The sequence below is a fragment of the Kryptolebias marmoratus genome, linkage group LG21, assembly GCF_001649575.2.
Source record: "Kryptolebias marmoratus isolate JLee-2015 linkage group LG21, ASM164957v2, whole genome shotgun sequence".
Lineage (NCBI taxonomy): Eukaryota > Metazoa > Chordata > Actinopteri > Cyprinodontiformes > Rivulidae > Kryptolebias > Kryptolebias marmoratus.
In genome coordinates, this window is record NC_051450.1 from 20,344,128 (window position 1) to 20,356,660 (window position 12,533).

A 12,533-nucleotide genomic window follows, 5' to 3' on the forward strand; every position below is an offset into this window, starting at 1 on the left:
TGAGTTTAAATTTGATTTATTCGTTTTGTAGTTTTATGCTAATTTCCCTTTATAGAACAAAGTTGCTCAAACCGCCCCCCCCCCCCTTTTTTTTTTTTTTAATTCAGGTAAATCTTCAGCCTCGTTCTCGTCCACACCCGCCCCAGTGCGCATGCGAGCCCAGGTGTAGCCCCGCACCGTTTTTTCTTTTTTTTTTTTTCTTTTTTTATGACCAGGTGAGGCGATCCAGTGTAAAAAGTAAAGGTTTACTTTGGGGACCGAAGGCTTTAATGAGACAGAGAAGGTGTCGGACCAGCTGGAAATAATCCTCCAAAGGCTCCAGAAGACAAAGAATGTCAATTATGGGCAAAATGGGGGAATGGCAGGTATGTGTTGTTTACTTTGAGACAAAAAGGCGGCTGCGGGAAGCCATAAAAAGTGTCCAAGTGTTGTCTTGTTATGGGAGGAGGCTTTTGTGAACATCTTCAGAAAGCTTCCCTTAAACTAGAAGATCTTTTGTGTCAAACTGAGACTAAAACAAAAACGTTTCGGACGTCTGAGTCTAATTCTGACCAGGAAGTCTGTATTTGTGTTCTTTATTAAACTGTGGAAGCTCTGACAAAAAAAGATTAAACATATTTCAGATAATCTAAATTAATTTTGTCATAAAACTATATTGGGAACAGATCTGATTTGTGCCAAAAGCAGGAGGCTTGTCTGCAGTCGCGTCATTGTTTCTTTGCGTAAAATGTTCTTTTTAAGGATAAAACTTTCAGATGTTACCGGTTTCCTTGCAAGAGAAACAAACACCACAAAATTAGTTTTATTCTAGACTGTGTAGGCTTCAGAAAAAAACTGCTTTTGTTTGGAAAGTTGGGAATAAAGATCTTGAGACGCTTGAGTTTCACTCCTCAGAGAGCCAGAGCAGGTCTCCGCGCACAAACACGTCAGTTTCACCGCTTTAGATTCATTAATAACAACTGCCTCCTGTACTCCACCAAAAATGGTAATCCACTTTTTTTAAGGCAGAAGAGGCCAACGCCTTAAAAAGAGAAAGAGAAGAGCTGGCGACCTGTCTGCTGACCCACGACCTGCTGAGGTGGAGGCTTTGCGTCCAGGCTCCTGCAGCCGCTCATTCAAATGAAACAAGGCCATGTTGTTGTGTTAATTATTTACACCCCCGCTCCTAAAAGCCCTGCTACCTTTACAGGTGGACCTGTAGAGCCGCTTCCAACAGCTTTTTAACATCAGAAGAAAAGCCTCCTCTCAATAGGACTGAAATAACATTTAGGGGAGTTAAAAAAAACTCAGGACTGACAACAAATAAATTAAAATAAAAAAGCAGCTTTTAGATTTAAATTGATTATAAAACACATTGAGGTCAATGGGAGGAGGTAAATCACAAAAATACTACAGGAAACGATACATTTATAAGCTTTAAGAGTCAAGAAGCTTAAAACCTAAGTCAAATTGGACCCCCTCCCCATGCATAACTCACCCCCACCTCCACCCCCCGTCCTGGACTTCTAAACCCACCCGAACAAATGAAGGAATGAACATGTGTGTCTTCTTGCTTCTGTTTTTACCTGCACGCTGTCCATTGCTCTATATGTGTGTGTGTGTAAATGTGTGTGTGTGTGAGCAGATTGGGGGGTGGGGGGATCATACGGCTGTTGATATGCTAATGAGGCCCTGTCCCAGTGTTATTACAGAGCCGCTCCAGCCCTCCACTTCCACCATTAGAGGGAGACCTCAGAGCGCAAACCACAGCTTCAACAAAAAACTACTTTTTCTCTCTTTTCTTTTTCTTTTTTTCCCTCTCTCCTCCTCCTGAGAGGAAAAAAAATAAGACTGTGTATAAGGCGAATTTTGTACTCAAAGAGGCACCTGAGCAACCCATGAAAATGCTTTGGAAATTAACTGATAACATTAAATATGAAGACTGCGAGGTAAGACACCTTTTTAAAAATTATTTTTTGGGATTTTCAGCTGTGAGAAAAGAATTCACTGAAGGGTGTGTTTTATTGTTTTGACATAGATATAAACAGAAATAGACCATTATTTTGACAGCTTTGTTTGAATCCATAATTTCGCAGGTATTTATAACAATTATAATAAATATATATTTTTATATTGTAGCCAAAAAATTCCACAAGTTCTTTATTTTTTTAAATGAAAATTTTAAATCAAATATGTCCAAACAATAAATCGCCTAACTTACCATGCATTTAATAAAACATAAATTAATATTTTAGCCCAGCTGCTGCTGTATTTAACGTTTAAATAACACGCACTTGTTTCCTCCTTATTTTCCTACTTTTATAAAAAAAAAAATTAAAGTTGAAATCGCTGCTTGTGAACGGCCCTGCGTGCGTGCGCGCGCTGCTGGAGCGCACTGAGGGTTGTTTTGGACACAGACAAAGTTTGTCAGAAACATCGGTTACTTGTTTTAGGAGTGGAGAAGCCAGTCGGACGTGTTTTTCACCTGCGTGCCGCCTGCCTGCCTGCCTGAGAGCGCACAGACGGACGGGAAGCTGCAAAACAAAACAAAAACACAACCGGACACCTCCTCGTTTGAGCTGATTCTTTTAGATTACTTTTCTTTTTTTCCCCCACTGGTACCGGCACAAAAAAGAAAAAAAGAATGAATTAAATTAGCATCCCTGTAATGGAAGAGTGTTTCGTAATTCTAAAGAAAAAAAAAGCTTGTTTAGACAGGAAGGGAGCTGCTTGAGCCGCGCGTAAAAAGTTCGTTTGGAGCGTCGGATCCCGCGGCCCTGGCTGGCTGGCTGCTTTCTTTTTTCTTTTTTTTTAAAGTCTTTTATTTATTTATTCCTCATCTTGCCGGGGTCAAGTGAATATAAAGCCGGTGTGAATCTGGAGGAATGAGAGAAAGTAGAGCCATGGAGGAGGACAGCGCGTCGGAGGTGGAAAACAAAGGGACGGCCGGTGGAAACGCGCCGGTAGGAGCGTCGCCTGCTGGATTTTCACCCACTTCAGAGGTGCACATTATTCCCTTCCGTGGTTTCTTCTTCTTCTGTCTGTGGTCCACCTCCCTTCATTCCTATTTTTCTTTGCGCTTTGGCCCTGGGACTCTTTTAAAACGCCACCCCTCCCCTCCTCCTTCCCCCCGCCTCTGATTCGTCAGACGGGAGTGAATGTCCCTCTTTTTGTCTCCACTCCCTCCCTCCCTGCGAACACTCTCTCACTCCCCCATCTCTGATTAGATATACCGATTCCTCCTTTCAATGGACGTCATTTAACCACAGACTCCTGCCTCGAGTTGCGTCCTCCGCCTCGCGCGCCACATCTCCTCCACTTCTTCTTCCCCTCATTATTGAGCAATCCGCGCGATATTAGCAGCCATGAATGCGCTCTGTTAGGGAGGGAAGAGGGACGAAGAAGCGGCTCTGTTAATATGAGCTCGAGCCTGGGGACGCTGTGCTAGAAGCCGGAGAGCAGGGAGCCGAGAGAAACTTTCAGCCCTGATCCACCAGCAAAATCTGCAGTTTTTCTTTTTTTTTCTTCTATTGAATGAGGAGCAGCTCGGATCTTACAGTTTATTTCTGATGGATTATCGTCCTGCTGTTGCGGCGCATTGAGGGCCACCGTGATCCTGCAGGAAAGAAGAGTCTTTTTCTGGGGGGCCTATTATTTTTTCCTTTCTTTGCTCTTCCCCTCTTCTCCCCTCTAACACTAACAGTGTTTTCCAAGTGATTTTTATTTCATTTCATTGAGGCGCGCCGACACTAATTTTCACAGATGTTAGTGCACAGTTTTTCCGCGATGGTAAGTTGCTGGAGCGTGTTGGAGCTTTTTTTTCTTCTTTTAAATATATTTTATTTTGTCACTACTTTTAGTCCATTTTGTTTGGATGTTTGCATGCCTAAAATAGTTTAAAAAATACAATTCTTTTTTAATAATAAAAGCCCGATTAGAAATTTTCTTCCCTCTTTGGAATTTTGGATGCATTTGGTTTTAAATTTGTATTTTTAATTCAGTTTGTTGCAATTATTTTCTTATTTCCAAAGGCTTTGGTTTGTGTTGTTGTTTTTGGAAGAATCATTTGGAATTAACTTGAATAATTCCACACATTTTTATTCTTGAGGCCACATAGAGCCCGAATCTTCGCCCGCAGCTAAAACAAAGTGGGGTGTGAAAAAAAAAGATACAGGCTAAAAAAAATGACTTTTTCTTTCTCCTTCCCTGCCAGGACCGTCACGACGGTACCAGCAACGGGACAGCCAGGCTACCTCAGCTGGGCGGCGTGGGCCAGAGCCCCTACACGAGCGCGCCGCCGCTCTCCCACACGCCCAACTCGGACTTCCAGCCGCCGTACTTCCCCCCGCCCTACCAGCCCATCTACCCGCAGTCTCAGGACCCATACTCGCACGTCAACGACCCGTACTCCCTGAACTCCCTGCACGCCCAGCCGCAGTCGCAGCACCCGGGCTGGCCGGGCCAGAGGCAGGGCCAGGAGGGCGGCCTGCTGCACCAGCACCGCTCGCTGCCCCACCAGCTGTGCCGGGAGTACCGCAGGGAGGTGTTGCTGCCGTCCGGACACGGCATCGACACGGGACTGTCGGACTCTATCCCCATCCATGGAATACCTCACTCTTTAGAAGACGTTCAGGTGAGGCAGCTCTTTAATTATTACATTTGGTTTTTAAAATGACACAATAATAAAACCTCATTTTACCTTTTATTTTTTATCATTAAAAACACAACGCTTTAAGAGCTGTTAATGTTGCTTTTTAATCCCACATAGGAAAAAGTAAAAAAGAAAAAGATTTTACTCTTTCTTTCTTTTTAAAAAATACACAGAACCATGTAATCCGCATCACAGAAAATATTTAATATTGTTTAAATGAAATTATAACGAAAATACTTAATTTTTCTCCTAAAATATATATTTCAAACTAGTACTTTAACGCTATAATTGATTTATTTAGATTTTATTTTGTTATAAATTGCATGAAGTAGATTCATGCAAGATTTTTCTTTCGTTTTATGACTTTTATTAGATTCCTCCGTTAGACAAAAGCTCTCCGCGCAGAGGCTGACACATTGCGCGCACACTAATGAGAGAATTGAGTTTGCTGTATTGAGTTTGGGCGAAAAGATGCATGATAAATGAGCTCTCCGATTGTCAATATAGCCCCGCTCTGATTCAGATGATTCTTTGCGGGTTTTTAATCAGAAAACAAACACCAATAATTTCTCTAATTAGTTCATAGGCCCTTTAATAGGCTGCGCCGCCGTAATTACTACCCAATCTAGATTGGAGGTTTCCTTGTGACAGAGAAATTGGGTCAGGATTGTGGGGCGACGCAGGCTTCGTTATTTAAGTCTGGGTCCGTGTTGTCATGTGTGATGTTTCGATCAGTGGAACCCAATAAGAGCAGGTCCGGGCCTACAGAAGAGCCTCCATGTTGGCTGCTAATTGTGCCAGGCTTTTGTTCGTTCGTGCGCAGCATCCTGAGCTGCGTTCACTTACCCAGGAGTGACATTTCTGTGCTTTGGTGCTAAAACTATACCCCCTTTTTTTGCATTTGTGTCACAGCCTGTTGAGGATCAAGGAATCCACATTCCCGACCAGACTGTAATTAAAAAAGGTAAGCAATTTCCTCTGAGATATCATGCATTTTTCTTCAAGCTGCACACACACACAGGCACTCTCACACACACACAGACACACACTCATTCTGCTCCAGAGAACTCGATGCAATGCCTGACTGATCCTAATACGCAAGTAGCCTATTTTTCATTACATGCTTTCCAAGTGCATCAAACTGGCTGCACCTTTTTTCTCGCTGATGGAATTTACTGTCAGCGTTTCGGCGCAGCGGGGAGATGAGTGGCTGGTGGGCTTTGTAGGCCCCTGCTATTGATGGTCAAAGATGCAGGCTATATAGTGAGAGACGACCCCTGGCACTTTAGGAACCAATAGCTGCAATCACGCAGCATGGCCAAATGTAAAATGGAAGCTGGACAGTAGTGTGTGCAGGATGATAATATGTCATTTGGAGAGGGAATCAAAACTGGGCACTGGCTGCGGTTTAATGCCTCAAAATGGTATTTTTGTGAAGCTTGTTCCTGCTTTTAGATTTTCATGTATTTGTTCATTTGAGTGCAGAGAAGTAATGAATAATATTGTTGATGATGCAACATAAGGAGGCCTTTTTGTCAGGTCAGATTAGACTTAACATATCGAGATTTTGCTTCCTTTCTTTGTTCCCTTTTTCTTTTTTTAGTCTTGTTTTTTTATTAAATACTATTTTTTTCTTTTTTGAGTCCGCCTATCCGCGCATCAGCATGATAATTGGCTTCTTATATTAGTAATCTCAAGAGTTCGTTTAGCTCCTATTGTCTCTATTAGGCTCCCCTGAGCCATTAATGTCACAAGTGATCTATCCAAAAAGGCGCACAGTCCCCCCCTTTGTCTCCGGTTACTGCGCACCAAAACGGTGCAAAAGCCTTCCCCCCACTCTGCCTCACCAGCCCCCCGGTGTGAAATCACACGCGGGCCGCGGTGTTTTCGCTGGATACAGATGATATGTCAAAACAGGGAATGTTTTTTTTTTTTATTGAATCTCTCCCCCACTTTTTTTTCAGTGCAGAGTCGTTCCAAAATGTGTGCAGAAAATATGTTGTTGAAATGATAATTAGGTCTCATGGTAGTGGTGGAATTTTATTATTATTATTATTATTATTATTATTATTATTATTATTATTATTATTATTATTATTATTATTATTATTATTGCAGGCCTTATTTCCTTTAAGTTTTTTAATTTTTCGTTTTTTTGACGGACACATATCTGCAGAGCTACACTCTAAATACGGGGCTTCTAAGTCCCCCCTTCTCATTTAGTTAAGGTTCTGCATTGCATGAAATTCACTGAGCACGGTTTCTCCCTCCGCCTCACCCCCTCCCCTCCATCTCCCTCCCNCCTGCAGGTCCGGTGTCTTTATCTAAGAACAACAGCGTCTCCGCCATCCCCGTCAACAAGGACGGTCTCTTCGGCGGGGTGGTCAACCCGAACGAGGTGTTCTGCTCGGTTCCGGGTCGGCTGTCGCTCCTCAGCTCCACGTCCAAGTACAAGGTGACGGTGGCGGAGGTGCAGAGACGCCTGTCGCCGCCCGAGTGCCTGAACGCGTCTCTGCTGGGCGGGGTGCTCAGGAGGTGAGTTTGTCTTAGAAGAAAAAAAAATCTTCACCTGTCTGCGCGCTCCCCTCCCTCCAGTCCCGTTCTCACCGGGAGCGCGCATCCCTCTCTCTTTTCCCTCCTCTGTACCAAGAATAATTAAAATCGACCAACCATGACACCCAGCTCCTGCATTTAAAGCAGGAGGGGTCTGTTAAATTCCATATTAACTTCCCTCTCTGCTCCCCCTTTCTCTCCTGTTCTCCCTCTCTCTCTCTCAGTCTCTTTCAAATTAATGTAGGCCTAGTCTGTTTCAAGCCCGGCTCTGTAGGCCCAGTGAAGGCATTACACATGAAAACATTGGTCTCCAGTGAACTGTCTGCTGAAGTGCTGCAGACACGCAGCCAGTAATAGCGCTGCCTATTAAGTAGGACTTTATTTATTCAGTTTCAGTGCTGCTGATAAGGATGGAGCTAGTTTTCCGCGTTATTTATTGTTTGTATCAGAGATCTGACTCCCAAAATAAAAATAAAACACGACAAAGAACTTGACTTTTTTTTGTTTTTAAACAGCAGTCAGAACTGTTGAAATGTTAAAGCCTAAATATAATAATCATTGCAATTAAATGAAGACTCCTTTAAAAAGAAGTAAGAAGCAAAATCTGCAGAATTTTTCTCACATCGATGGTTAATGTGTCCTTAAAATAAAACTTTCACGAACGGCTGCCAACTACTCATTTGTTTACAAACATAAACAGCCAAAGTGACTGAAAAATTTGCCAACAACGTCTGTGAAAGAGCTATTTTGGAATAGAGAAGTTATATGTGTTGTATTTAGATTTGCTGGGCAAAGTATGCAGAAAAAAGAGCTTTGTGTACATTCAACGCATACCCGCATTTCAGAATCGCACATTAATATATCGAAAAATTCACCGAAACGGCACCATTTGATATAGTTCAGGATAATCTTTTTATGCTTGATTTCATACTTTGCAATGGGTGCCTTTAAAACTGTAATATGCATTTTCACGCAAAATATCTACGTTCTTATTGGCCGCCTTCCTCTCCCACGCAGGAGTCGTCCGTAAGAGCATCTTTAGGTTGATAATTATCAGGTATTCATTGCAAAAAAACAAACAAACAAACAAAAAACACAAAGTAAGGATCTGCATAATTTATTTCCTCATATAGACGACTGACTTGTCCTTAAATTAAAGCAAAATTTGTGAACTGCCACATGTGTTTGTTTACCTCCAGGAAGAGCAGAATGGACTAAAAATTAAAACTAGGTCAACAATGATGTGTTTTTGATAAGTCCTACAAATGAAGTGTATTGTGTTGCTGCTCAGATTTGTTGAGTTGGGTATGCAGATGAAAGTGCCTTGTTTACATTGAGCGCAGACCCACGTTTCAGAATTGCATATCAATATATCAGAGTGAACTCTTTCAAACTGCACCCTTTGATATAGTTCAGGATAACCTTCATGTGTGATGTCATGGTTTGCAATGAGCACCTTTAAAACCATTATAGGCCTTTTCTTGGTAGAACACACACACACACACTTACACACACTCTTATTATCTCCCCATGCCTGGATTCCTCCATATGAGCATCAATGAATTTAATGCTTTATTTTTGTGTCGCAGGGCCAAGTCTAAGAACGGAGGCCGATCCTTAAGGGAGAAGTTGGATAAAATCGGTTTGAATCTACCTGCAGGCAGACGCAAGGCAGCCAACGTCACCTTGCTGACGTCACTAGTCGAAGGTAAGTCTAGTGCCGTAAATCACGTAGCCACTCTTCCCTATTTTTTTTTCCTTTTTTGACTCCCCATATTTTTTTTAAATATATAAATATACTTATATATATATTCTTCCCCTCTCTTTTTCTCTGTGTTGGAAATCAGCATATGCGCTCATCCGTGTAATGTGGACCGACTTTGCCTCGCAAGTAATAAAGCATGAAGGATGTGTGTGTGTGTGTGTGTGAGCAGAGGGGGAGAATGGTGCTGGTGATTCCAGTGGCTTTGCAGCGTTTGGCCTCCGCTTTCAGGAGCACACTTGCAGGTCCACGGCTGGCCTAGTTTATCCTGCGGATTAATTTGTGTTGAAGTCCAGTTAATTATTGAGTGCTGCTTGTTTATTGGCCACCGCCGAGCTCTTTCACCTCATGGATGAGGAGTCGATTGATTTATCAACCCTGCATTGCTTCAAACATTAATACAGTCTGGATGCAGCAGAGCAGACAGCTTTTTTTTTCCTTTAAGAAAATAGTGATTTAATTCTTTCGTTAATAGCTTCCCATGCTTTTTGGTTTTTCAGTGAAGATTTGTATTGCATGCAAATAGGGTTGCGCGCTGACCTATTGGGAGCCATACGTTTTGGGCCTATTAAAGAATAAATTAGGCAATTATTGTGAACAGAGGAGATGCCTTTTTGCGCGACTGGATAAATCCATTTGGCTCGCAGAGTTGAGCCTTATTATTCAGTGCGGTGGTATTTTGGTGTGCTGCTGGTTTCCAAAGGTGAAAGCCCGCGCGCGATGCTTCATTGGTCCCAGTTAATCATTATTGCAGACTATATGGGTCCGAACGCAACGTTCGCTTTTTTTTTCCCTCCTCGCGGATTTTCGGCTTCTGTATTGTAATGAGCCTGGGAGAAATGTTTGATTGTGGGTAATAGGAGGGCACGTGGGGAGGTGGGTGCAGAGGCATTCTGGTTATATATTAGTGACGGGATGTCACCTTTTCTTGTGCTGCCATTGCTGATGATCCGCTCCATTTTATGGAAAATGGTTTACCAGACTCGAGCCTGGATGCTAATTGGCGCATGCGTTCTTCCGGAACACGCAGAGGGGCTTCCTGCTCCGCAGCAAGAAGAAGAAGAAGTAGAGAAAAAAAAAAACTGCTTCAGGAAATTAAAACCAAAGACTTGAAGGGGGAAGGAGAGGAGTGCTCACGCAGCCTCAGATGACAAAACCTGAGATCCAGCCATTAAAAAATCCCTTTCTCATGCATTTGTGATCTGCTGGACGTTCAGTTAAAGGTGCAAAATATGACATAAAACATAAAACAGTTACCTGGAACTGTATTACATGGTGCAGCTTAAAAGGAGTTTACTTCAGTAGTTTTTCTCATATATTGATATGCAATTCTGAAATGAAGGTCCGCAGTGAATGTAAACAAAGCACTAATCTGCCTAAACTTGAGTCACATGATTGACCTACATTAGGCTTGCTTTAGTCTGTGTAGGTAAACAACACACACTTTAGCTGTTTTTGTAGGTAAACAAACGTGCGTTGTAGTTGGCATCCGGTCACAAATTTTGCTCACAAGTTTTTAATTTAAGGACGCAATAACTGTTAACATAAGAATAAAAAAATGCAGTTTAGTTTCTTATTTTATTCATTTTTATCTGGTCTTTGTGACTTTGCAAAGAGTACCTTTAACGTGCAGCCTTTGAAACTCAATGGCATCTGTCTATATGTCATAGCCACTTCTCACAGCAGGAAGAGAGGAATGTGATCCGCGATGACAGCTCCCATGCATCGTTTATTATCATTTCTGGGTCATTATTGTTCTTCTCATCATCATGAGTGTTGTTGGGAATGCACAGGTGCCATAACCCTGCTGTCTGAGCGCATAAACAGAGTGGACTGCTCTGTTCGGATCACATTAATCACGTGCCCATCCAAGCAGGGAGTGTGAACTTCTCAGTATTTGATGTGAGCGCATTTAATAAGAAACCACATTCAACCTTATTGTTTTTTTTTTATTTCTCCCCCCCCCCCTCCCTCCTCGTCCTTTCCCTGTGTCTCTCAGGCGAAGCCGTGCATCTTGCCAGGGATTTTGGTTATGTATGCGAGACCGAGTTTCCAGCCAAGGCAGTAGCTGAATATGTAAACCGTCAGCATTCCGACCCAAACGAACAAGTCCAAAGAAAAAACATGCTATTGGCCACAAAGTAAGTGTTAATATGGCATTTCTCTGCATGTGTCACACCAGAAATACACCCCAGCATGTGCCAATATGGCTGTGTGTGTTCATTCTGCACACACACACACACAATCAGCACTGAAATAAATGTCTGACTCCATTTAGAAGTTTAGTGGTCTAAAAGGTATCATACATGTATAATATTAATGTTGATTAATGAATAAATGGATATTTTCTTCCTCTTATTTAGACATTTGCTTCATAATAATTCTGCTGTTGTTAACATGTTCATTGGGCTTGTTTTGCCATTGTTGTTTACTGTGCAAATAATTCTTCACAAGGCAGAGGGCAGCCTTTAATACTGATGATAGGCTGCTATAATCAAACAGCTGGCAGCCATGAGAGCAGATCACAGGCCTTTAAAGTGCTGATAAGATGAGATGAGATAGCAAGATTTCACAGATGAGAAAGAGGGGGAAAATACAGTAAATACAGGAAACAAATAAAGATGCAATAATACAAAACAGCATAAAATGCACTAAATCTAAATAAACTGTATATTATGAAACAAAATAGCATAAAAATACAGTAATCTGAACATGCAGAATATTACTGTTACATTATTATTAATATTAAGGATGAAGGATAATAATAAATGGGGCATGTAGTAATTTTTTTCTAGTACTATTAAATTTAATTAATTTATTTTAACATTTGAAGAAAAAAAATGTCCCTTCTGTAATGTCCTGTTTTATGGTTAGATGGAGGTTTTTAGTTAACTCGTTTTATATAAATTAATTATTTTTTATGATAATAATAATAATTATTATTTTCTAGTTGTTTAATTTATTTATTTTATTTTTTTTTAGAGGGAAGAATCAGTCAGTGAAACTGTTTTAATCTTTTTATTGGAGACTTCAGGTGGGCTCATCAATTTGCCCCCAAGCAGATGCAGAATTTACAACCGCGGGGCTTTTTTCTTTTTGGACACGAAAATGCGTCCAGAGCGCATAAACGTTCCGCTCTTTCTGCTTTTTTAATTTTAATTTTTAATCGTTATTTTTTTTATTTTTGTTTTTAGGCAAGTGTGCAAAGAGTTCACGGACCTGCTGTCCCAGGACCGCTCGCCCCTGGGGAACTCGCGGCCGCAGCCCATCCTGGAACCGGGAATCCAAAGCTGTTTGACCCACTTCAGCCTCATCTCCCACGGCTTCGGGACCCCGGCGCTGTGCGCGGCAGTCACGGCCCTCCAGAACTATCTGACCGAGGCGATCAAAGCCATGGACAAAATGTACCTCAACAACAACCCCAACAGTCACTCAGACAGCGGCAGTAAAGGCGGAGACAAAGACGAGAAGCACAGAAAGTGATGTTTCCTTTCCCCCCTCATCTCACCTCCACCTGCAGGGCCACGTTTTTTAGGGCTCTTCTTCAACCCACAGCGCCTCCCCCCGCCTCCCCCCGGCCCCCCATCG

At 42.1% G+C, this 12,533-nt stretch overlaps 1 protein-coding gene across 5 annotated transcripts; it reads left to right on the forward strand.

Annotated features, from left to right (window-relative positions):
- Positions 1–209: 209 nt before the first annotated feature.
- tfap2a (transcription factor AP-2 alpha) lies at positions 210–12,527 on the forward strand. Of its 5 annotated transcripts, XM_017429852.3 has the most exons (8): positions 249–365; positions 2,835–2,981; positions 4,193–4,612; positions 5,543–5,594; positions 6,940–7,165; positions 8,773–8,891; positions 10,945–11,086; positions 12,140–12,527. In XM_017429852.3, the coding sequence occupies exons 2-8, from the start codon at positions 2,865–2,867 to the stop codon at positions 12,426–12,428; spliced, it is 1,365 nt and encodes a 454-aa protein (XP_017285341.1). In that variant the 5' UTR covers positions 249–365; positions 2,835–2,864; the 3' UTR covers positions 12,429–12,527. The 5 variants fall into 5 exon arrangements, with proteins under 5 accessions (XP_017285344.1, XP_017285341.1, XP_017285343.1 ...); XM_017429855.3 differs by lacking the exon at positions 2,835–2,981 and having other exon boundaries at positions 210–365; XM_017429854.3 differs by lacking the exons at positions 249–365; positions 2,835–2,981 and adding an exon at positions 395–1,928.
- Positions 12,528–12,533: the final 6 nt, after the last annotated feature.